Source organism: Mustela nivalis, assembly GCF_964662115.1.
Source record: "Mustela nivalis genome assembly, chromosome: 5".
Taxonomy (NCBI): domain Eukaryota; kingdom Metazoa; phylum Chordata; class Mammalia; order Carnivora; family Mustelidae; genus Mustela; species Mustela nivalis.
Genome location: NC_139024.1, coordinates 40,195,018 through 40,221,182, shown reverse-complemented (window position 1 = coordinate 40,221,182; position 26,165 = coordinate 40,195,018). Strand labels below are relative to the sequence as shown.

At 46.1% G+C, this 26,165-nt stretch overlaps 1 protein-coding gene across 12 annotated transcripts in view; it reads right to left on the bottom strand.

Annotated features, from left to right (window-relative positions):
• The window catches only part of BACH2 (BTB domain and CNC homolog 2), a 358,349-nt gene that overhangs the window by 11,979 nt on the left and 320,205 nt on the right, over positions 1 to 26,165 (bottom strand). For 10 of the 12 annotated variants that reach the window (XM_082730571.1, XM_082730562.1, XM_082730573.1 and 7 more), the window contains one exon: positions 9,686 to 11,278. In XM_082730571.1, the coding sequence (XP_082586697.1) occupies positions 9,686 to 11,278 (1,593 nt within the window). The remainder of the gene's footprint in view (positions 1 to 9,685; positions 11,279 to 26,165) is intronic. The other 2 variants (XM_082730565.1, XM_082730564.1) reach the window with 1 other exon arrangement.

Here is a 26,165-nt window from a genome sequence, read left to right as displayed (position 1 = left end):
AAAGGTCTTAACCGAGTTAAGCCGCGGAGTCTGGGGGTCATTTGTTATGCTGCGGTGATAACTGATGCAGATACTGTCAGCAGCAAGATTCCAACTTCCAGACCCTTGACAAAGATGAATAAGCATTATCCAAGGAGAGGAAATGTGTCTCTGGAGGGATGGATCTGTGTTCTCCTTATATTCTGTCAAGTGCACAGGCCTGGATCTTCAGCACTGCCCTCTCCAAGACTCTTGTTGGTGATGCAGGGACTTCGGGGTTCGGTTCTGGTCTTGTTTCAGAAAAGGAAGTTCGCGTGTTGCTTGGCTAACAAAGTGTCCATGTCCGGGACTCGTTCACTTAGCGCTTGTTGACATCAGTGTCTGCTTTCCGTGGACCAGCAGATGGCGCTATAAACCTACACTTCCTTCAGGTGCCCGCCCAGCGCTGTCCAATGCAAACAAGAGCTGTGATTTCCCATTTCTAGCAGCCACATTAAAGGGAGTGAAAGGAAACAACTGAAATTCATTTTAATAGTATATTTAGTTGAGTCCAATAGGTCCACAACATTTTAACATGTAATTAATATAAACATTATTGGGATGGTTTACTTTTTTGGCACTACATTCTCAAAACTGGAAGCGTTTTTTGCACTTTGCACAATTCAGAACGAGGCACATTTCTAGGGCTCGATAGCCGCGTGTGGCTGCTACACTGGACAGCACAGCTCTAGGAGACAGAACAAATGGGACACAGTGAACCGGAAACCAGAAAAACAGGAGGGTCCAAGTTTAACTGATCAAAATATTTTCGGGTGCAGAAATCAAGCCCTCGTTAATATTCAGCAGCTGCCGTGTTATGTCTGCGTTGCTCAAGGGAGTCAGATGAAGATACTCTATTCTGAGCTCAGGCTTTTGCTTTGATTGCATCAGATGCAGGAAGCCGGGTCTAGATCCCAGCATTTACGGCTAGTTAATCCCCAGTCACAAAGGCAGTCACACTGCACGATCATTTGACTTTTCTGTGGCTGGATGCAATTGCTTTGTCAGGTACCTTCATAGCTCTGAGCCTGCCGGACGTGACATTTGCTGAGGGCTCCCAGTGGCTGCTCTGATTCAACTTTCAACTTCTGCCCAGTGAATTGTGTCCCATGACACCTGTACAATTTTGGCCCAAGAAAGCAAACTCGCCACAGCACACATTTCTCCACACTCAGCTCAGCCCTGCTCTCACTGCTGAAGGCGGTCAGCCAGGGAAAGCCAGCAGGCTTTGTCCATGGGCTGTGTTTGCACAGGGCTCATAATGATCCGAAGAATGTTTGATTTCCTTTTCTACCCTTTGGATAACAAACAGACACTCCAATCCTGGACAGTGCCTGACTCACATGGAGATCAGCCTGGCGGGGACACGGACGTTTCCACACCAGGCAGAAGCCTTGTTTGCCCACAGAGGTTGCAGCACCATGGGGCCTTGGGTAGACTCTCCTTCTGCCAACCAAAAAGCAAGGCTGCTTCTGCTCTAAATCCTGTTTACTTCTCTTCCCAAAGAATATGTACCTACGGTTCGGGCCACAGGGAAAGTCAAAAGGCCTTCTAGACCGAGAGCAACTGTATTTAAAATCATCCAGACAGCAAATATGAAACACCAGGGAAACAGAACAGAGGTTGACAGGAAAAGGAAAAATCAACAAAGCTCGTTTCAAAGTCCTTGAAGCAAAGGCCATATAAAGTTTCGGTAGAGCTGTTGCAACTCCATCTGCTTTTTAAAGAGGTCAAAGGAAAAGAAAATAGTCAGCTATAGAGCTTCTTCCATGGGAAAGAAACTGCACGGCTGACCACTCTTTTTCTTCCTAATAGGCTCTGTTCACAAGGTAGAGCTTACACTGACTACCAAGAGGAAGTCCTGAAGGGTTCTTGGGAAGGAACAATGGTGAACTTGGCCATGGCTCTTTCTCATTTCTCATAAGTTCCAAGCCAGTGGACATCTTCCCTGGAGATAAAGAGCAGCCACAGACCCCCTTATGGAGCAAGGAGAATAGTCCATTCTCAAACTTGCAGGCCCCCAAGACTCCCCAAACGGGGCTCAAAAGTCAGCGAATGCACCTCAGCCTTCAAAGGTTCAAACACTTCAAGAGAGTGGAGGCTCTTCTTCTGGAGAATTCTTCTAACCCAAATAGGCCCTATAGGGCTTACCATCTTACTTACTGCCCCTCCACACACTTCTTCTTCCAGGGTTTTACTTCTCAGCAGTGGTTTCATTGTCAGTCACTGGACTCTCAGAAACAGTGCGAAACACTCAGCCTAACAAGATGAAACGTCCTGCCGGCTCCCACCACCACCTGTCTGAACGCTGGCCTGCACCTGCTGTCGGCTAACAGACCCACAGGAGGCGAAGCCCATCAGGCATCTGAGGCTAAGCACGCCGCACAGCAGGGGAAGGGCCCGTGCGGCTGAGGGTACTGATTTCTCACGGGTGCTGCTCATCGGTACCCCCTACCCCCACTTCGGTTTTCAGCTGGGACTCCGAAAGTCAGGCGCAGCCACTGAGTCAGCAAGGCAAGGGCACCAACAGGGCCCTGTGCATGGTTGGCTACCGTTGATATGCTAGTCTCTCTCCTCAGCCCTCTGGAGCAGGACTGGAAGAACAGGACAGAGGACTTTCCTGCCCAGTCCCAGGACCAGACTGCTAAATGGGGCCCACAGTGGGGTTAGACCTTCTGGGAGCTCCAGCTTAGGAGCGCCTGGTGAAATAGGGGGTTGCGGCAGGGTGCTGAGGGACCTCTGGCCCCAGGGGCCAGCAAAAGGTGGGAGAAAGTGGTAGCATACTCCTCCTCCAGGGCCTGGGCAGGGTTGCTGCGGGAGCCTAGGGAGCCAGCGCCTCGTCTGCGCCACAGAGATCCGTTGTTCCACTTCTCTCCTTACCAACAACCACACTGCTCTGCAGCCAAAATGACCCTTTGCTTCCAGTTTAACAAAAATACCATTAAAAATTACATAAGAAATATAACTTCTTGCAGAAAATTCAAATAGGAGACGAAAGAGGAGAAAAAATCCTCCCCCCCCTCAAACAATGGCGGTCTTGCTCCCAGGGACTCCCCGGAGACTCTGTTTCCTCTGCAGCTTTTGTACAGGGTTGTAAGCAGACCACACATCACCATGCCCCTTACCGCATTTCACTTGCCTGGAGCTGCCGGTTTGCTGAACGGGAGCTACTGGAGAAGGACAAAGATGCAAAGGTTGCAGGAAAAGCTGAAGACAAGCATTTCCTCTAGAAATCCCAGCCGAAGCCAGTTTGCGAATCTTCTTTCCTACCTCCGTTCTTGGTTTCGTTACCAGATGTTGAATAGAAGCCGCGGGAGTCGGATCATGCTAACAGTACCCTGAGGCTCAATGCCCTTAACACCTGTGTTCTTATAAGACCCTGGGAGCTCTGTCCCTCCTCACAGGAGGAAGCAAGACCCCACTGGGCTGCTGATTCAGTGCTGGGGGCAGGCGGACAGCCAGGTCTGTGCTAGACGGACGCCCGAGACAGAATCACCCATCTCCACTAAGAAACGTTTCCTGCAAAATTGTCCTTTCTACCCTCTATTCTCATGGTCCACTTTATAATGCAGGACACCTGGGATTTAGTCGTACTGCTATTAATTAGCTGTGTGACCTCAGGCCAGTCTTTCATTCTCTCTGTCCCGAAGTTCTTTGAGGATCCGTGAGAGAGGAAGATAATAGATGCCCTACTTAACTTACAGGATGGCTCCGAAGAATAAAATTGGATAACAGATGGAGAAAGTGCTTTGAAAGGTCCGAACTGCCTGATAGATATGAGGTATTATTAATTCTGTTGATTAGCCCTATCTTTCTTTGTCACATGGTTTCTTCTTCCAGACAGAGTACACATTGGAATTCCAGATGCTGGGAACATCTTTCTAGACCACACAAGAGCATCGTTCTAATTAGAAATGCGGCCGACGTCTACGCTGCCTTGCGAAGTTTTCTTTTTATTAAGCAGACCAATCAGAGGCATTTTAAGAAAGATGCCTGATTCAATGAACCACAAAAAATGACTATAAAAATTTTACATACAACATATGTCTGGAAGATGGCATGTGGGTGGAAGAGTGAGAGTCAGACACGGCTCTTCCCTTTTATTACATGTCAGACATTACTTCTCCGAGCTTCCACACACGCATCAACACAAACGTACACACATCCTCACTCGTGAACGCTTTATCCCTCCTGACATGAAATGTGTTAATAGAGCAGGTCCACCTCATCAATCCTTTTGGCCATGCAAATTGTCTTTCTAGTGCTTCCTTACTAAAACCTACAATTAATTAGAAATGCTTGTGGTAGAAAACCATCCCACAAAGAAGGTTACTCCTTGGGAAATACTTGTGACTTGTCTATCATTTTCACATTGTAAAAATGAACCTGTACACCAAAATGAGGTACCACTTCACATGCACTAGGATGGTAAAAATAAAAAGCTGGACAGTAACAAGTGCTGGCGAGGGCATGGAGAAACGGGAACGCATGGGGGGCGCCTGGGTGTCTCAGTCTGTTAATCGGCTGCATTTGGCTCCGGTCATGGTCCCAGGGTCCCGGGATCAAGTTCTGCATCAGGTTCCCTGCTCAGCTGGGAGTCTGCGTCTCCCTCTGCCCCTTCCCCCACTTGTGCTCTCTCTCTCTCTCTCTCTGTCAAATAAATAAAATCTCAAAAACAAAACAAAACAAAATGGGAGCCCTTGTGCACTGCTGGTGGGAATGTCAAATGGGGCCATTACCTTGGAAGACAGTCTGGTAGTTTCTCAAAAGGTTAAACATATTGTTGTCACATGAGTTAGCGATTCTACTGTTACATACATAATGAAGAGAACCGAAAAACTGTGTCTACAAAACACCTACACACCAATGATAAGAGTCAAAAAGAGGAAACCATACAAACGCCCTTCAGCCGATGAACGGATCAACAAAGTGCACTATGTCCGCAGGGTAGACGATTATTCCACGATAAAAAAGAACAATTCACCGATATAGGGTGAACCCGCTGGTACATCAGTGGCGAGGATGAACCTCAAAAACGTTATGCCCGGTGAAAGAAGCCAGACGCAAGAGGCCACGCAGCCTAAGATCCCATTGTTATGAAATGTTCAGAAGAGGCAAGTCTTTAGAGACAGAAGGTAGATCAGTGTTTGCCTGGGGTTTGGGAAGGACAGTGAGGAGCGCCTGCGAATGGGGATGGTGTTTCTTCTTGGGGTGATTAGAATGTCCTGGAATTAGAGTGAAGATGGTTCACATCTTTGTGAATCACTGAAAAATCCCTGAATAATTCACTTTTAACAGGTAAATTTTATGGTGTGTGAATTGTATCTCAATTAAATCATGACTCTGTGTGAGATATACATACATAAAATTCAGACATTACAGAGGTACACAGAATGAAACTTTCCTTATATTCCTCCCCAATGTTGCCTCCTATTTTTATCTTACTCTCCATACTGCCTTTTTAGTCATATGTATATTTACGAAGCAAATTAGAACCTTGTTATACATACTGTTTTGTTACTTTTTCTACTTAATATGACCTGTTCATATTTTTCACCATTGGAAGTAAGACAAAAGTTCCCAAACTGATTTTTTAAGTAATATAGCAAACCCAAAAGTCATTTAGAAAAAGATGGATAGCTTGAGTGCATGAAACTTAAACATTTCAGTATGGGGAAAAAATGCCATAAATAAAAAGACCTAGTAGGAGAAAATATGGGAAACATTTCTAATAAAAGGTTAATATTCCTGTATTAGGGACTAAGGATCCTACAAACTGATTTAAAGATGAACACCACAAGAGAAAAATGGGCAAAGATGTAAAGTGGCAAGTCCGAGAAAGGGAAATAAAAGTGGCACATACACTTAGAAGAAAAAAGACGTCAACCTCGTCAGTTGTTATCTTTTACCCAGCAGATGGGCAAAATTTAAAAGGACTGGTAACAGCCAGTGCTGGCAAGAACAGGGGGGAACGGACATCCACAAATTGCTAAAGGATACAACTTTTGGGGGAAGTAGGCAGTATTTCACAGATCAGCATCACCTTTAACCCACTTAGGGGATTCTAACCCACAAAAATAAAAGCACCACTACTGAGTATGTTCACAAAAATGTTTATTGCAGCAATTTTTGTAAGAAGGGAAAAAAACTGCAAACAGCTGGACTGTCACTTGATAGACGGTAGCTAGGATAGCTATGGTTAGCTATCATCTGTGCTGTGTGGGGTCTGCGGATATTAAAGACGTATGATTTAACCTGATGTGACGGACCTAGAGGCATGCACACAGTAGAACAGCTCTGTGACGGAAGCTAGTTCAGCAGTCAATGCCACTAAACTAAAACTCAACCCCCCCCGAGTTGCGAATATGTGATTGTGTCTTGTTGCAGGCACAGAGAGAGCCTGTAAAATTTGGTCTGTTAGGAGCTGGGTAAGCGGTGTTTATTTCAAAGAAGAAAGTAACTTTAAAGAGCTGACTGTTGAGGAAGGATAATACTGTGCTCATTGAAGCTCTCTTCAAAGCTAGGGGCCTGTGAAAAAGGATGAGAGAAGTCAGAACCGACGAGATGGTTAACAAGGACACCTCACTGGCTGTTAGGAATGCTGCTATTTTCTTTTGAGCTAACATTTTGGCTCCTGACTGAGGTGGAGAAGAGAGGCTGGGAAGGAGCCCGGCCTGTCTGTCTGGAGCACCTGGACAGGTGCCTGGTTGGAGGGGAGAACTCTGGTTTCTGACTCCAGTGTCTCCTTCGGCTTCATGCAGAAGGGGAGTCACCTGGCCTTCTCCGAAGAGCAGATCAGGGCAGGACTCAGACCAACAGAGGTTGGCCTTTTCTGGACCAGTTCAGGAAAACAAGGCACAGTTCACTTTGTGAATAAAGGATTTGCCTTCAGTGTTATTACTGGGGACCATACTTCCCCCTGGGGTCAAAGAAATGCCTGGAAGCAAATTATTAACCCAAAGAGGAACAGTCATGCTGGGTCTCTGAGACCTAATCTCTACTCTAGGAAAACTAAAATGTCAAACTGGGAAGAAGTTTACCTTTATTCTAACAACGCTGTCCAAAATGCCCTTCCACGGGGGGCTAAATGTGATTCTTGAAACAGTATAGAGCTCTGGTAAAGGTCCCTGCTTTCAGTGTTTAGAAATGCAAAGAGCATTTTTATTTATTTATTTATTTATTTATTTATTTATTTATTTTAAAGATTTTATTTATTTATTTAACAGAGAGAAATCACAAGTAGGCAGAGAGGCAGGCAGACAGAGAGAGAGAGGTGGAAGCAGGCTCCCTGCTGAGCAGAGAGCCCGACGCGGGACTCGATCCCAGGACCCTGAGATCATGACCTGAGCCGAAGGCAGCGGCTTAACCACTGAGCCACCCAGGCGCCCAAGAGCATTTTTTTTTTTTTAAGTTAAAAATATTTTTATTTATTTATTTTGTTTAAGTTTAAGTAAAAATATTTTTATATTTTTATTTTTTTTTAAATTTTTAAAAGATTTATATTTATTTATTTGACAGAGAGAGAGATCATAAGTAGGCAGAGAGGCAGGCAGAGAGAGAGAGAGAGGAGGGGAAGCAGGCTCCCTGCTGACGCGGGGCTCAATACCAGGACCCTGGGATCATGACCTGAGCTGAAGGCAGAGGCCCAGCCCACTGAGCCACCCAGGCGCCCCTAAAGTAAAAATATTTTTAAAGCACTGGTATTTTTCATGAAATTTTTTATAGGTTGAATGAAGTTTCCTTTTGACTGGTTTGTTTAGAATTGAGACGTTCTAAAGGTAGACAAGTGACGTTGCCCAAACCCCCAGGAAAAACACACATGCTCTTGTTGGTGGCATTTCATTTGAAGAGAGTGACTTTAAACTCTCTTTTGGGATATGAGAGAGATAAAAGGAGATGATCAGAAACTGACAGTTCCTTGAACATATGCAAATGTCATGACAATACAACCCCTTCAGCTTACTGGTGGGAGGCTCCTCTTAGGGTAGAAACAAAGACAAAGACATTTGTCCTTTTCTCCAGACACCACTCCTCGGCAAGATAAATCATTACGCTGATGAACTTGACCCAGGGACTAGGTTTCTGCATCAGGGGTGCTTAGGAACAATATCAGGGGAAAAAAAAAAAAAAAGAAAACCTCACCTTAGTTATGATGAGAGGAAGGGAAACGAGTGAGGAAAGAGAGAGCACAAGGTTTCACTGTTTTCACAAAAAGTCCTCTCAGCTCAGGGGGGCACAGATGCCACCTGCCTGGGGCACTAGGCACAACCCAAACCCGAGGGGACAGGGTGTACTCAGACAGGAAGAATTCCCCTTCAAATTTTCTTTATAATTTCTTTGAGCTACATGAAATCCTTCCAGTACGTTGCTGTCCTCTCCATTTTCCCGCAGGCAGTCACAGACCAGCCGGAGCGGCTCGCTAGCAACACCAGGAAATGACCACGGGGCATCTCTGCCGTTGGCACGGGGAGCTTTGGGATCTACTTTCAAAACACGCCCTAACTCAAACCTCATGTGCTTCTTGCCAATCTCACAGAGGCTGAATCCCCTGCACGTGGCTCTGTGAAAAGGCACGTAACCCCGTGCGGCATTTCTAACGTCTGGTTGGGTTACCGTCCCCGCTTTACTAGGGGCCCGAGGTCCTGGCTGAGTGGAAGCGGATGGAGGGCGCTGGCCTAGTGAGGGCCGGGCTTCTCTCCTCCTGCGGTTTTCAGGCAAGCAGCTCTGAGCAGGGGCCTCTCCCCGCGTCTGCTCCCGCTGCTCCCGAGGCGGGCCTGAGACCCGGGTGGCAGTCTCAGGTTGGCTCCTTGTCAATCAGCCAGACAACACCAGATCATGACACAAGACTCCCTCAGATCTTTGCAGGGGTCTTTCATGGTACAGCGGGGAAAGGGAAGCGGAGGGGGTGTCTATTCTCTCTCCTCAGCCATGGGAGTGTTGCTCAAAACGTGGTTGGTGGGTTCCCGCTCCGTCTCCCAGCATTGGTATGAGGGATATAGAGCATGAGAAGTTACTTTGCTTTCAGGCTGAGCAGAAACAGCTACTCACCCCCACTCCTCCTCTCATCATTAGTAGGGAGGCTCGGGAAACGATCCACTGCACAGTTAGGTACGCCTGACCAGGGTGCTTCTGCAGGGTCCTGGGACCGTGATGGAGGGGGAGCGGTTTGTGGCCTGCACTGCCATGGACAAGGGATGGCCCCGGGGACTCCTACTGACAAGGAAACCTTAAGGGGTGCTGCACCAGCACCTGCTATTGTGGGTTTGTCTAGTGTCAATCAATCAATTTTGAAAGTGATTCTCCGTTTTCTTTCACCCTGGAGGGTGATGAGTACAGCACCCTTTCAAAGCAGGTGGAGAAGGAGAAAGGGAGGAGAAAGGTGGAGAGCTGAGGTACCCGACCCAACACACCCTTCATTCATTGGACTGAATGTTTTATAGTAAGCAGCTTGCCTCTGCTTGTTGAGTACCAAAACCTAGATCAAACTTCAAGTGCCTTCTAGCACAAAAGTAGCTAATTTGGAACAACTGAAACATCCTGCCTCTGTGGATGGGAAGGCAGTCCCATTCCTGGAACCTTGAATCTGGGAGCGGTGGGGCAGCAGGTAGAGTCCAGATAAAGGACCACAAGAGTGGATCACATGCTTGAATTCATGCGGGTTCCCTACCTCCTGGCCCCTGTCCTGCACGGGACACGACTCACTGTCTGCTTCCGAGAACGATCCGGATTCGTCGCTGGAGTTGGTTCCATAAGACTGCTCACATTTAATTTGGGGTCGGACTTGGTTGTACATTCCATCTCCCATCAGGCCTGGTTCCTGATGTTCTGTGGCTAGGAATCTGGCTCCCTGGGAACAGGGCGAGGAGGAGAACTCGCAGAGAGGGAGGCTGCAGGGCGAGCCCCCGCTCCCGTCCTCTGCGTAGGAATAGGAGGAGCATGAGCTGGAAGTCCTGGTCCTGGTCTCCAAGGGGGGCGAGCGAGGGCAGACTTTGATTGGCACCGGGCAGCTAGTGTTGGGCCGTATCCTTCCCGGCAAATGGTCAGCCATCAGCCCACCGTGGGAGTAGGCCTGTGAGCTGGGGAGGGACTGGCCAGCCCCCACCCACAGACCCTTTGGCACCGGCTCGGAGAGGTCTTTGTCCAAACTGCTTACCCCAGAATACGAATGCACCGCAGTGCTCACTTGGTCACAAGCGCTCGAGGAGAAGATCACACTTCTCCGGTCCAGCTCTCCTTCCTGTTTACAGAGAGCCTCCAACCCAGGGCCCTTGAGGGGCGACCCCATGGTGAAGTTGGACACGTCCTTCTGGCCCAGGTGAGGCTGTCCGTAATTCCCCGGGAAAGGGGCATAGTCAGTTTTAAGGTCACCCTGAGTGATCCCCTTGTCAAAAGGGCACGCCGAACTCCTGGCAAAGTGCTGCTGAGAGGTACTGGGCAAGCCAGACAGCTCCACACTATTTTTTATGCTGAACAGAGACCTTAAACAGGAGGGGGAGGACACGCTCCTGGATCTCTCCAGGCAGGTGGCCCCGGCGGCGGGGGCGGGGCCGGGGGCGGGGCTGGGCTGTTTCCGGTCCATTTCGAGGTCCCCGGCTCTGTCCTTGCTGTCCGGCTCGTCTCCGGACAGGCAGAGCGTGATGCTCTCCTCCTCGTTCTCTTCACTGGGCGGCTCACTTTTAATCTGCCCCACGGCAAGCCCCGGCTTGAGGCTGTTGCTCGAGTTCTCTTCACCGAATGTGCTTGCAAAACCTGAGGTACTGTGTGACGATGCGTTATAGACATTCTTGGTACATGCAAGCTGGTACTTCTTGTATCTGGGGTACTGCGTCAGCGCGTCCTTCTCGGAGCTCTCCTTGGTGTCGGCCGGCACATCGGACTCGGGCAGCAGCGCTTCCTCCTTCTCGGCTGCGGGGATGGTGGTGGCCTCAAAGCTGATGGGCTCTGGAAGCATCTGGTCCCGGGGGCAGGCCATCTTGGCCGTCTCGGAGTCCATGGTCTCCTCCTCTTCCTCCTCCTCCTCTCCCGCGGAGTCCTCGCGGTCCTCGGGCGGGCGCGGGCACGCAGCGTCCTTCCGGCACACGAACAGGCCATCCTCGCTGTTCAGGAGCTGCGTCTGCAGGAAGCTGAAGCAGGAGTCCTCCAGGTTATGCATGCGCAGGAACTCGGCACAGCGGATGACCTCGCGGATGTTTTCTCTGCTGAGTAACAGCTTGGCGGTGTAGGCAAACTGTAACAGAGGCCCAAAGCCCCTGGCTGTGACCTGCAAAACAAACAGGGAAATTGCCGACGTTACTACCATCAGCATGGCTATTGTCCCGAATCCCTCAACTGAAGCGGGATAACCAGACAGTGCTAATGTCCCAGAATAAAGACTGCAAAGGAGCAGTTAATCCCGCACTGGGTCAGCAGTGATTCCGCTTCCAGTAATTAGAGCCTGTCTCGTGCGTGCCTCCGCACTCCATCGCCCCGCACACCGCACTGAAAATCACCGGGGTCCAGTGGCTCCGCAAGGTGACGACCGGCTCAGGGTTGACGCTAATGAAATATCCTGGCAAAAATACATGGTAACAATGGGAAGCCTGTTAACTCCTCTCCCAGTCACACCCGTGGAGAGCCCTTCTCGTAAGGAGAAGCGTGACACTTGAGGCTCGCTCGAGCCAAAGAAAGCGTTCTGTTTTTTCTTGTCCACTGCGAACCTGGCAATATGGCCTGTTAAAACCTGAAAGTCCGCAGGGGTCGGAAAACCGTTTTCCTTCACTTAACAAGTTAAAGAATGACATGGAAGCAACTGCTGTGTTTCTCATTCATCATGGTTTCCAGATGGGACTTTTCAGTCCTCACATCCTACCTGATCTTACAGGGATACCTCAGAGAGGACAATAATCCAGAGCAGTATTCTCAACCCCGAAATCAACTGCTGGCCCAGAAAGAACGGGGGTTCCAGAACTAAACAGGCCGACTGCCACTTAAATGGTTGAAGCTGCTGAGCCGCCCTGGACACAGGCTGTTCCTTCCCTAATTATGAGCAAGGGCTTTGCCATGCAGCTGCCTTCTTTCCTGCTAAATCTTCAGAGACTCAGACTGCTCCTGTCATGTGCTCCTCATGCTTCACATTTTATCGATTGAAAATGTGCTATTTATGCACGGCTTTGTGTCCACACACACCCCCATGCACGCAGAGGGTGACTTAGACAATAAGAGATGCCTTGCCTAAGGCCAACTGTTCTCTCAGATGGAAGTGGATTAAACTTGCTGGGGTTCAGGGCAGGCTTCCTCACCCTATATGGAAACCTACATGCATCTTCTAGGTTCTTGCAAACACCACTGACCCCTTTGAAAGGGAAGGCAGATCTGCGGAGTATGGGTAGAAACTGAATGAAAGCAGCCACCATGGGGTCCTTGCTGGAAGCTCTAGGAGCAGTTATTACAAAATATCTGCTCAAGGCATAGGTGTAGAGCAAGGTGAGCTGGCCAGTTCTGCAGCTGACTTTCACATGAATTCACGGCGTCACACACAGCCAAACTCTCGTAGGAACTTCTATCCCTTGCCCATGATTCAACTTGGACACTGCCTTATCCCAGAGCGGTCTCCCAACCTCTTACAACATACAATACCGGCCTCTTAGCCCCATTGCTAGTGTGAGGAAAATGCCCTGGATTGTTCAGAGCAGCACTAATTTTTATATGCGGCATTCTTTCCAGTAAGGGAAATTTCCTGGATATATAACTGAATGGATTTTAATTGGTTCTTATTTTGGAAGGACTTTAAATAAAATTCCAAATTAAAAAAAAAAAAAAAACCCACCTCTGTCAGATAATGAGTCCCAAGATATTGGGTTAAAAAAAGAACACAACAGAAAAACATGACCGCCAGACTCACATTATAGCTCCACAAGGGCAATCACTGCCGTCTCACTTTTATTACACTTAATTGGGTCTGTTTCTACCGCTAGACAGCAAGCTCCTTCAGATCACGAACGGCTTCATTTCTCTTTATAACTCTGCATCTGATTAGGGTCTCTAACACGGCACACACCTGACAAAAGCCTGTGTGGTACTGAGATGTCAGAAGCCCACTTGCGCTCCTCGCATACAACTGCAGTGTTCTGAAAGTAACAAGATGGTCTGTTTCGTGACTATCACCTCGAATGACTTTTGGAGCAAGTCACTGTGAAAACCACTAATCCACACCAACCAACCCGTCAGGGCAGCGGACAGTCCTTATTTGTCCCATTGAACAGCCCTTATTTGTACCACTATTGAAAGGGAGCTCATCTGACCTACCTTTGTGTCCTACTAAGCTGACATGGTAATAGACTCAGCAAATGCAGTATCAACTGTATCTGTTTTAGGTACTCTCCCCCCAGGAACCTTTCCGAGGAAGTGCAAAGCAAGGAAGTACCCATTTACAAGTGACCAAAGGACGCGATGGGAATGTCACATGACCCATTTCTTCGCTGTAATGTGACTTCGCCACAAAGAGAAGGATGGCCAAATAGAGGCACAGCTGACCCCTCCATAAGGAAGCATTTTCTGCTCCGCTCCCAGGCAATTTGCCATTTGTTGAATGGAAACACACATCTCAGGTTTGCGTACGTGTGCTCAGTATATGGGAAGTGGGGGAAACTCACCTCAGTGTTATTTATGTTTTTTTAAACAGTCCTCCCTTATGGGCATTCTGTTTTTATTTTGATGCCGTTGGTCTCAGTAAGTCCTGCCACTGTTCCCCACAATGGCTGCTTTTAAAGAAAATTCCTAGAGAAACCGGGAACACCCCCGGGGATGATTAGATTAGTCATGGGTATTGCCACCGACACATGGCTCCAAGGAGCTGGAGAAGAGGCCTCTCCAAGCAGGACAAGTGGGTGCGTAAGTGTGAGTGGGACTGATGGTGCCAATGAGCATGGTCTCCACATCCCAGGTCACATCACTAGTCCTTTTGGGCCAAGGAGACATGATAAGCTTGGAAGGATCATCCTATGGTCATAAAAGAGTCATGATTAAAACCAGGATTGTAAACTCTCATTCAAGTTCAAGGTCAGAGGCAGTGGTGTCCTCAACATGAAATTTCAAGAGTCCGTAACTAGCTCTCCCCTCACACGAGTTTAAATCCTGCTTTGTCACATTCCGTTCTGCTAAATTTTGCTCAGCTTCTGTGTGCCAGGCTTTGTCTAGTTACCATCTACCAAGTGCTCCTGGTGCCCAGCGTCACGCTAGCTTGTTCTCATAACGCACTGCCAAGAAGGTATGACTGCCTCTGTTTTGGAGACAAGGAAACAGAAGGAGGGAGGTGAAGGAATTCGTTCAAGGTTGTAGAGCTGGGATTCCAACCGATGTGCTATGAGGAACGGAACGGATAAGTACAAGAGTAGGCCCTGTGCCCAAGAAACCTACAATGCAGCTTTGTAGATACACCTTAACAATGGAAAGTTAATTATCAAGTTACAACATCAGTCAACAATGGGAAAGCTATCACAAGATTATATGATCAGTTGTCAGCTGAGAAATCCCTCCCAGTTCAGGAGAGAAGGTGACTGCTGAGGTCTTAAACCCTCATAAACAGGACCTGGAGTGCAGTGAAATCGCTCTGTGTTCACTGTGGGTCAAGAGCTGCTCTGATCTAATGGGTACCTTCTGAACCACTCTGTGTCCCTCCGAGGAACCCATCTCTGGTACGCTTTAGGCCAGCTGTGTTAACTCCAAATACACAAAACAGAAAGCAAGTGCCCATCACACCTGCAGGCCATGTCAGATCAGGTAGATGCTTTCTAAATACTGGTTTTAGGATTCATCTCGGTAGCTTGCACTGACTTTCCATTTTTAGGAATCATTTAAACTCACTCACTGTACTCAGAAAGCAAACATCCAGGTACCAAGGGAAAGCTGTATGTTTATGAAACCGCGATCACAAGGCTGCATTGTTATTTACTTTCTGTTTTTAACGAGTAAGGCTCTGATAATGGGAAAAATAAGAAGGGATGGGAAGTGGAGACGCACACATAAAACTAACGACCCATAAAAATGTTATTTAAAAAGGTAATGATCATAAAGTTAAAGTGGAATGAAGTGGCTAGAAATAGCAAACCAGTTCCATTTCGCTGATGGTAATGGAGCTGTGCGCCACTGCTCTAAGGGAAGCAAGCTATCTCTCTTGCCCTCTGGTTGCTCCCAAACAGGTGATGACCTTCTCCAGTAGTTGGCACACACAAGGCAAGTGGCCTTGACCGTGGAGTTTCAGGTCTGAAAGAAACAAGGTCAAACTACTGAACTCGTGTACCGTGGTGTGAGGCCACATGAGGATAATGGGTTGAAAATATGACCCACTGAAACTATGACCCTTAGCCTTTTGTTCCATGGGTTCTGATGTACCCTCTCCATGCTGTTGGTGGAAGGAGGGTGAACCGATGAAAACTCAGGGGGCATAGGGCACGTTGAGGTGCTGCTTGCAAAGCTCCCTCTCCGGAGTTACCTGGCTTCCTGCTGGACAGAGATCCTGAAAGGAAACATCTAACACTTTCCATCGCTCTGGATCATTACAGGGATCAGGCAGTGGGCTTCAGTGGCTACTGAAAACAGGGCTTGGGAGTTTTTAGGAGACTTGCAGCAGCGTTCTCTACTCAAGCCGCGCGATTAAGGTATTCTCCGTTGGTTCTGGCAGTATTTACACGCGGTTGTAGCACTGAGCTCCTCCTCAGAGGGTGGACCAGATGAATGGGGAGATCCCGGGACTGTTTTCTAGGGGAGGGATGGCACACTTCTCAAGGCTGCTGAACTGTGGCCTTACAAGCCACGTCATGCATGCTTCCCCGATGAAGACGGATCTCTTATATACTTGCAGGGGCTGGGGAGATGACAGGAACAAAGCTATGCTGGATGGGCTTTTTACTACACTGAGCCACGGCCATCCCTCCGAACTCTTTGCACAGCAAGGCACTTGTCAAAGAAAACAACTTTGGGGACAACTCACTCTTCCTTTCCACCCCCACACAGCACTGCATTCCATTCTGCAGGAGGGAGACTGATTTGGTGATGAGGTGTCACTTCTAATCTTAATTAAAAAAAAAAAAAGATTTTATTTATTTATTTGGCACAGAGAGAGAGAGAGCGAACAGGCAGGGGGAGCAGCACGCAGAGGTAGAAGAGCACCTCCTGTACAGGGAACACGATGATGGTCTCCATCCCAGGACCCCACGATCATGACCCTAGCTCAGGGCAGACATTTAAGTGACTGAGCCACCCAGGTGCCCCTAATCTTAATTTTCTATAATCAATAATCTGTATTATCATGTTTTTCTCCCCAAAGCAGTATGTTATACAAGAATATTATACTTATATCTGGGTGTATTTGTATTTGTTAAATTAATGAACTTCACTCTTTCAACAAAGCTTCTGGTCATTTTAGTATTAATTTAGCTAAAGATAGAACCAGAGAAACCAATCTTTTTTCCATTTCCATTTTTTGTAAAAACAAAAATAAACATTTAAGTTGATTTATACATAGAAGCATATAATTTTATATAGTGTTTTTTTTTTCCCGAAAGAAAGTAATTATCTGTGCTAGTAAATGTGGCTTAAAAGCATAAAATTGTCTTTCCTCTCCCTAGCAAGCTTGATTTTGGGTCTGCAGCCACAACATAGAGATGCTCTCCTATTTGTAAATCTGCCCCTTGAGATTCTCTACCTGAACATTTAGTCAGTATTTTTCTTTACCTTTTTTTCATTCATTCATTCATTCACTCGTTCATTCACTCACCAACCATTACTGGTTGTGCACTCGTTGTGCACTGTGTGAGAACTGAAGGAACCAGTTTTCTGGGATTCAAATCCCAGCTCTATTGTGTACCTGCTTGGGAACTTGGGCGGGTTACTTAACCTTCCTGTCCTTCAGTTTCTCCACCTATAAGACAGGGATACCAACAGTGCCCATCTTGTGGTAAAACCTTTAGAACAGGGTTTGGCATTGAGTAACAACAATTACTGCTACGATTATTTTAAAAAAATGAATACAAATAGTTGCTTTCTCCAAGGAGCTAAGAGGGCGAGCAGGGAGACAGATGTTTAATACAAAGGTCTATAATGTAATCTAAGTGTGGAACAGGTATTTAAAGGGTCCTAAGGGAGGACCAAAGCAGGCGGCAGTAACTGCTCAGAGCATCAGTGGAAGCCTTTCTGGAAAAGGTGCCTTTGCCTTGAATGTTGAAGGCTGAGCTGAAGTTCATCAGAATAAGTCAAACAATGGCAAATCTCACTCCCTCTCCTTCTGGCTCTTCCTCCAATGCCACTTTATCTGTAAGACCCTTTCTGGGCCTTCGATTCACAACTGCCTCCCCGCCCCCAAAGTAGTTACGTGATGTCCAGGAATAGCCGAACATTAAACTAAGTACAGGGTCCTTCCGACCATGGAGCCCTGAACAGCTTGTGTGTCTATGACTATAGCCTGTCAAGACACACACACACAGGCATGCATGAATGAATGCACAGGCCCTCTCCCCTGCAGTTGAGACAGGCTCCCTGATTTTAGTGGGGCTGACGACATCCAAACAGTGGAACTCCATTACACTAAAACTCCAAAGACTAGCTGGCATGGCTACTGGGATCGGCAGCACAGGTCAGTGGTCCCCAGCAGGGCCAGGAGTATCCTGGAAATACACGGTCTGCCTACTAAGGTACTTTTTGGTTGTTTTAAAAAGGAAAATCAGAAAAAAAAAATAATAAAGGAAAATCAGGTAGGTTCAGTGAACAAAGACCTGACTTGAGTTGACTCATATGAGACTCTAGGTTTCCCCATAACGAAGAGTCATGATCTCAGAATGGAGTCTGTTCATGGACTCAGACTCCCTGAAATTAATTCCTGGGAACTCTTGAGGAAGGATCCCACAATAAGTCACATTTTCACTGTAACTATTCCTGTCACAAGGGTTTGCAAAAACATATATCTTGTAGTTGTTCCTAAGTCATGAACTAAACAGAAACTTGTTTTTTTTTTTTTTTAAGATTTCGTTAATTTATTTGTGAGAGAGAGTAAGAGAGAGAGAGCACGAGCAGGGGGAGGGGCAGAGGGAGAAGCAGACTCCCTGCTGAGCAGGGAGCCCAATGCAGAGCTTGATCCTTGGGACTCAGCAACCATGACCTGAGCCGAAGGTAGATGCTTAACACACTGAACCACCTAGGCACCCCTAAATATAAACTTTTTTTTTAATTAGAAAAACTTTCATGAAACTTATTTAGAAGTTATTCAGCTCAGAACTAAATTTATTTATCAGTGTCTGTCTTTATCTTTCCATCCATCTAACTCCATCTGTGTCCTAAAGTAACATTACTTTAATACAAACAGGGGAAATATAAATAATTCTGACCAACCACTAACTTTGACTTCTATAACTTAATTTACTTTGGTCTGACATTATAACCTCATATGCTACGTCTTGACTATTGTCTCTTGGCTTTATGCCAATTCTTTTTTCTGTTCCCTTTTGTAATGCTGGCAGAGTACATTTCTCAGGCTTCTTTGCTGGTTGACATTATTAGATTCTACCGATAGGGGGCACTGGTGGGATATCAGAAAGTGAGAGGAAAGATGGGGTTCTTTGTTTCTTCTCTTTCTTTTCCTTCCCTGGCTGTGTGTTCTGGGGAAGGCTACATCCTTGACTCCGTGCTGGAGTTTTTGGCAAGGGCTGTCTCCTTCACAGGTACAGGTATCAGCTCCTTCTCTAGGCTCCTTGCTTCCTCTCTGGCCCTAGGAGTGGTAGCTGCTTCCTATAATCACTAATCACTGAGTTCATTTTTTTAAAAAAAGATTTTTTATGAGAGAGGGAGAGAGAGAGGAGCAACGGCAGAGGGAACAGGAGAGGGAAAAGCAGGCTCCCCACTGGGCAGGGAGCCTGATGCAGGGCTCCATCCTAGGACCCTAAGATCATGACCCAAGCTGAAGGCAGACTCTTAACCGACTGAGCCACCTAGGCGCCTGAGTCACTGAGCTGATGCCGCTTCCCCTTTCTGTTCTTCCAGTTTTCCAACACCTGTGTAACCAATTCCTTGTTTTATATCCCCTCTGTTTGAAACACCTGGCATTGTTTCTGTTTCCCTGACTCAATCCTCATCCACTTTATAGACAAGGAAGCCAAAAAAGGTGAAGCCCAGAAAGTCCAGAAAGGTGAAGGGATTTTCCCAAAGTCACACAGCTGGTCAACCAGGGTTTAACTCAATTATTCTGACCGTTGAGTTCAACTCTCCTGCTTTTTTCTCAATCAGGTATGGTTATCTTTCTCATGTAAGGGACAGGCAAAATTTATATATGACATACATATAAGATAATGTATTCATATTTACTCTAAAGGTATAAATGAAAACAGGAAGTCTCCCTTCTGAAAGATTACATAATGAAGTTCATGGAATAATTTTAAAAAATCTAATTTCAGTATAGGTGTCGATCCTAAAATAGGTATTAAATAGTAGTAACTTTTTACATTTTTCAGTGTAAAATGAAAGTGAAAAGCATCCCACTCACTGGAAATGAAGTAGTAAAACCTGCATCTAGGTTTATAGTTTCATTTGAAAAACCGCCTCCAACTGAAAATTATTTTTTAAAAGAAGATTTAAAAAAATTACCTAATTTCCATTTTAAATGACCCTTTCCTCATTCAGGAAACCAATGATCTTCCTAGACCAGAATTCTCTTGAGTCAAGGTTTGGTTTTACCTCCTCAACCTTTTTAGTCATTTCAAACCAACCATCAACCACTTGATCTTCAACCAGAAAACACAAAACATTTTTTAAGTCTTCCAGGTGTGAGAAGTTGAGTCCCTCATCAGAGCCATCTAAGTTCTTCATATCAACCCAAAATTCCCACCCTGGTAACCTAACCATTTATGAGCCCTTACACCTTCCTCACTGCTCTCTTTAGAATGACCCTGAGTTTTACTGCATCCCCAGCAGGGTATCTGGTCTGAGTAAATATTCCAGTCACTGGTATGGAGGACAGAACTATCACCTCCTCAGTTGAGATCCTATTTTCTAGGAATACCAACTAAGATGTATTTCATTGTCATTGAATACTTATGGTGCCATCAGTGAACATCTCTGAAGTTTTTTTCAGCATGTGTTACTGATAAGCCATGTGTCCATCTTAATCTTGCAAAATTGATTTTTTGACCCAAGGGTATATGCTTGTGTCGATATTCAGATTTATTGTCCAGACAAATCATTCCCATTATACAAATTGTTCTTCAGTCAATTTTTTTAAAGATCTGCTTTCTTCCTTTTTTAAAAAAAATTATGTAATTTTCTGATTTCCATCTAGACTTCTGATGCTTTCCTAGGTTCTGCAATTCTTCCAAGATTTTGACCATAACAAGATGTTCCATAATCATGTCTAATTTTTTTCCCTGTAGTTTGGGGGGTTTACTTCATCAACATTGGGAACTTGGGTATTTTCTTAGTGCTCATCTACCTGGCGTTTACATTCCCTTCTCCAAATTCTTCTTACTTTTCCATCTAATAGACAGTCTCCTTGAAACACAATATGGAGGTAACTGTGGATTCTGCTATCCTTTCGTCAGCCCCAAGACCAGCTGTTGGTTGACTTGCCTTCTTGCCCTAAACAGAACCATTCATTTATTTTCCTTGTCTGCTTAAACCCACATGTCCATTGGTGGATGAATGGAAAAACAAAATGGTATACAAAGACAATGAAATATTGTGTAGTTTTAAAAAGGGAAGAAATTCTATTATATGCTACAACATGAGTAAATCTTGAGGTCATTATGCTAAGTAAAACGAGCCAGTCACAAAAAGACAAATACTATATGATTCCTCTTTTATACGGTGTCTGAGGTATTCATAGATATAGAAAATATAGATTCATATTCATAGATATAGAAAATAGAATGGTGGTTACCGGGGCTGGGGTCAAGAACAAAAGGGGAATTGTTGTTTAATGGGTGCAGAGTTTCGGATTTGCAAGATGATAAGAATTCTGGAGATCCTGTTTCATAACAATGTGAACATTTTTTAGGTAAGATGAATGTTTGATGGACATCAGTAGAGATCAGTTAAAATTGGTTAAGATGGTCAATTTCATGTTGGTTTTCTTTTTATTGTAATACAAAAAGGTGTTGAAATATTTCAGACTGTACAAAATGTCCTCTTTGACGATCACTTTCTCTAAGATGACAATCTCTTTCTTCTAAGGATCCTCTCATGTGGGGAGGACTGACTCCTATCAATTCCTTTTAGTTAGTCAGTATTAGGAACAAAATAGCAATTCTACTCTTGTACCCTCTACCTTCTTAAAGGTGAAACTGCCAGTAGAGGCAAATCAGTAACTACTCAGGTATTCTTTTCTTGGTTGAAGAGAATTCTGGGAGCTATTCCTATAGTTGAAGTTCTGCCTCATGCTTCTCCTTTGCTCTAATTTTGTAAATATGGAGTTCCATCTCACAGCCATATTTCAGCGTGATGTCCTCTTGCTCATTAGGTTACTAAGAAATTCTATTTATCACCCTGGCAGTAATTTCCAATTCAATTTTTTAATTACTCCTGCTTCACCCATTGATGGATAGACACTGGAGACTATAAGTATTGCTTCTCTCTTCCCCTTCTCCTTGGTCTAGCCAATGATTCACCTAATACTTCACACTTTTACATCAATGTCAAACCTGCTTGCTTCCGCGATAACTGATGTCACGAGGTTAGCAGGATATTCATCTCCCTCCTTCTCTGACCACTTTTAGTTTAAAGCATGAGCCCTGTGCACTGCAGGTTCTTTATAACAATTAGTTGAACTGAATTGAGCTAACCCTAGTAATGCCCACCGGGGCAAGCAGGCAATTTGAATCCTTCCTTCACATGACAGTCCATCACGTATTTGAAGACATCTGTCATGCCCGGTTAGGGATTTTTTTTCTTCAAGAACTGAAGTCATATTTTCCATCAGAAATCAAAACGGAAGAAGTGACAGATCACATGTCTCTTGTGGAAATGTTATTTTCTAGCTGACCTCTGGCGCAAGTGGGTTTATGCTCCACTAATACGCCAATAGCCATGAGGACCTGGCGACGTCAAGGGTGGGCCACTGGTGTTTAGTAAGGAAGGTAATTCGATCCCGACAGCTGGAGATACTCTGCTGTCCTTTTCCCCCTTGCCTTTGCAAAATAGGAATAAGTCAGGACGTGCTGAAGAAATCATATACTTAAAGGGCTTTTGAGACGCAAACATTAAAAATTCTAAAAAGATGTATATCATCTTCTCAATGCCTGCCTCATTGCCTTTGCAAGGAAAGTGGGGGTTACTGGGGCTCCTGGAAAAGAACAAAGCTGTGGATTTTGCCTTATGGGCATGGTATATATGACAGCAAATAATAGTATTTCTGTAGTCTTTAGTTTCCTTCATCTGAGTCCTTCTTAACTAACCACCATATAACAGAAGCTGAGACACACTGACGACGTTAACCAAGGCTCAACACTAATTCCGGGTAAACGCATATATGGAAACCAGACATTTTGCCCAAGGGACAGTACACTCTAATTTCTCCTCCCTTCTCCTGTTTCTACCATGGGCTTTGCCAACAGAGAAGAGTTAATGCTGATGCAATGCAGGCGCCATCTGTGCTCTGTGAGGATTTAAACAGCGGCCGCTGTCAACACAAAACCCCCATCTGTGACTGGGACAATGGCTGTCCCGGGGGGGGCTGTCGGGACTAGCAGACAGAAAGCCCGGGCCCTGTGGCCTGGGGGTGAGGAGACCGGATGAGACAACACCCAGAATCCTGGATAGGAACACGAAATCAGGGTTGTCCCTCAGCCACTTCCCCTCCATCTCCTGGAGTTCTCATCTTTTCTCTAGGCGATTCCTGTCATAAGGGAAGGGAATAGAGAGGAAGCGAGTCAGGCCATCTGTGTGGCCATGGTTGCAGGTTTGGGCCAATTGGTTGGGCTTTCGCCCTGCAGCCTTCCACAGCCCTTCCTGGGATGCAGGCTTGCCAGGCTGGCCAATGACGTCCAAGAGGACAGGGAGCAGGTCATTGCTGAGACGAGTGGTGTGTTTGAGACTTCAGACCGCTGGGGCATGAGGGCACGGTGCTGTTTTTGACAATGGAGTCATCTCTGGCAGCCCGGCTGCTGAAGCAGGGGAGCCAGAAATTCCCAACGTCAGGTTGGTTGTTTCCAGTCTCTGTGGGGCTGAAACACACTTTCCATGCTGACTTGGGGGATGGCGAGAAAAGGAAAGAAGTCACAGAAGGGGCAGTGGATTCTGTTCTGGGGCATCTATTTTGAATGCGGCTAGGAACGGTTATGAAAGACCTCTTTGCTTACAGCTCCTAACTAGGAAAACACCTTTTCTACTAAAAATAAACATATCCAAACATTCTGAAAACACACTCTTGGTTTTTGACAAATACCACATCTCCAGAACACCAGGCGTTCTTGGTTTGAGTGAATCAAACCACTCCCGAGCACACCTTTAAAGATGTGAGGTAAGGCATCTACAATTCCGGGGGTATTCCAGCATTTTGATGGAACTCTAGTCACTGATGTCGGAAGTCTTCTGACCAGCAAACCGTTCTAGAAAACAAGCCCTCCAGTTTGCTGGCATTACTGCCTCAGGACGATTTGGCTCATGGAGGGAGGAATGTAGAGCCCATCCACAACACATTGCCAGCAGCCTTCCAGAGTGGTGTAGCTCTGAAAGCCCCAACGAAGCGAGCAGGTGCCTGGATGGCCCCGTCATTTCTTTCTTTAACAAGCGTAGGAGGCTTAAGAATCTTTAGGTCACCACTGTGGCAAAAGTACCGAGACTCAAAGCAAAACAACAACAACAACAACAACAACAACAACAAACATCTCTCCTTCTCTCTGTTGATACCATTTTTCCTCTCCCCTGTACCTCCATGATCTCTCGGGATTGCCCTGGACAGTCTTTAGGGGAATGTTCCCGACACAGACTATGACTATATTTCAAGCAGCAAGTCCCTGCTTTAGAGAGCAAACTTCACGCTCTTCTCTGGCTTCCCAGTGTCCCCCAGACTGATGCCCTTTGCCATCTCATTTCCAGTTGTTTTCTTGAGCCAGACTGCAGCCTTTCTCCTGTCTTCTAGCATTTGCTCAGGCTGTGCTCCCTGCCTAGATGCTTTCTTTACTTCATTTTGCCAATTCCAGCTGTACCTGGACCGGTGTCGGGGGTGTCCATCAATATGGAATGCAAGGGCCACAAGAAAACCTTGCAAAGGAGGTGGTGATTTAACTGGACCCTATTCCCAACTTGGACAATAGCTGCTGTTTATAGATACCCAGTCCTGGCATTTCCTCACATAAGAGCTATTTTGCACTGTTATCTAAATGTTCCATTGTGACTGGCTTTTTTTTTTTTTTAAAGACTCTATTTATTTATTTGACAGAGAGGGAGAGATCAGAATTAGGCAAAGAGGCAGGCATAGAGAGAGAGAAGGGGAAGCAGGCTCCCCACTGAGCAGAAAGCCTGATGTGGGGCTCGATCCCAGGACCCTGGGATCATGACCTGAGCCGAAGGCAGAGGCTTTAACCCACTGAGCCACCCAGACGCCCTGAGTTGGTTACTTTTTGTAGAATTCAACAACATCACACATTGAAAAAGGATGAGCAAAAGGTGACATTTCCATGCCAGTGAGATGAAACAGTATTCAAAAAAGTTTAATTAAGAGGAAATCGTTAGATCACAGAGAAGTGTTGGAGCCGTTTTTGTGTACAGACTATGTTTCTCGGACAAACAAGATACTACTCAATCAGCAACCCCAAAACATTTGATCATTTACCTTGTTGGGCACTGAGGTAAATTTGGAAGAAGCAAACAGTATAGGTTTACTGTGGAGAAGCTCACCATGGGCTATCCACAGCTAGAGAACAAGTAAGTGTTAAAAACTCTATACAGTTGAGAATCCCGTGCCTCAGGCTTTGAGAGAAGAGGGGTGAGCATGGGCTGTCGAAGGGCACTAAGCTTGGATGGGAGCAGGCTGGAAGACAGGAGAGCCCAAGACCCCTGCGAGTCAATCTTTGCCCTCCAGATATTGCGGTTCTGTTACAGTCTCGTGGTCTTCTAGTAAAGGACCTTCCATAAACACCTAGGATTTAACAGTCTTCTCTACCCAAGACCAACCAGTCCTCACCACCCCATCTAAATGAAACTTCAAATGTACCCCATAAAAGGAAGAAGCACCACGGGAGAAAAAGAAATGATCCACTAGGAAGAAGCTGATAGTCCACAGAAGAAAACCTTAGGGCAAAACAGATGGGGCTTCAGGAAAGGACGCAGCCACCATCCCTCAGGACAGCAGGAAGCCAGGAGCTGGTCTGGAAACGAAGGCTGGGTATGTTAAGTGGTTGAGCAAAATGGCTTCTTCCCGAGCATGTTAAGTTAGAATCTCAGAAATTTAGATTTGGGGGTGTGCGCTCTTCCAGATGGGCTTGAGAAAAAGCAAAATCAAAATCCTCTTTTACACTAAAGTAGGAGAAATGACATACTTCTCCGGGATGCTATTTCAGAAAGTCAAATGGGGGAAAAAAAAAAAAACCAAGGTAAGCGGGTAAAATTATGAAAGGTCTCAGAAGTGACCACAATCGGAGAAAGAAGTGGGCAGGGTCAGAGCTCAGAAGCTGCTCCGGCGGAACCAAGGAGGCCAGGTGAAGTCCGGTTGCCCTCAGCAGGGAGTGTCATCCCGCTATTTCTGTGGCAGGACCTCGCACTGCCCTATTCCAGGCTTCGTGACCCCGACGCAAAGCACCCCCCGAGCCAGCTGTGGAGACCATGCCACATTCTTACTCATAATGGGAGGAGAGTATGGTGCGCCCCTCACCACGGTCAAGGAGCAGATACCAGAACACTTGAGCTGCATATGGAAGGCACAGAATGTCAAAGGGGTTTTTATTGCACCTGACCAGATAATTAGGTAATTAGCACAGCTAACTGATAGGGCACATCTTCCAAGCATCTGTACATCTCCAGGGAGGACTATTTTCCAAAATGTACTATAAGTGCTTTTTATTATAATTTTTTTTTCTTTCTTTCTGGAGAGCATTTCATGTCTCAAAAAGGATGCCAGGCACGTTTCTCTTCCGTGCCAGGATGGCCCTTTTTCACGTAGTCCGGCTGGACTGCAAACAACAAGGAAGTGAATC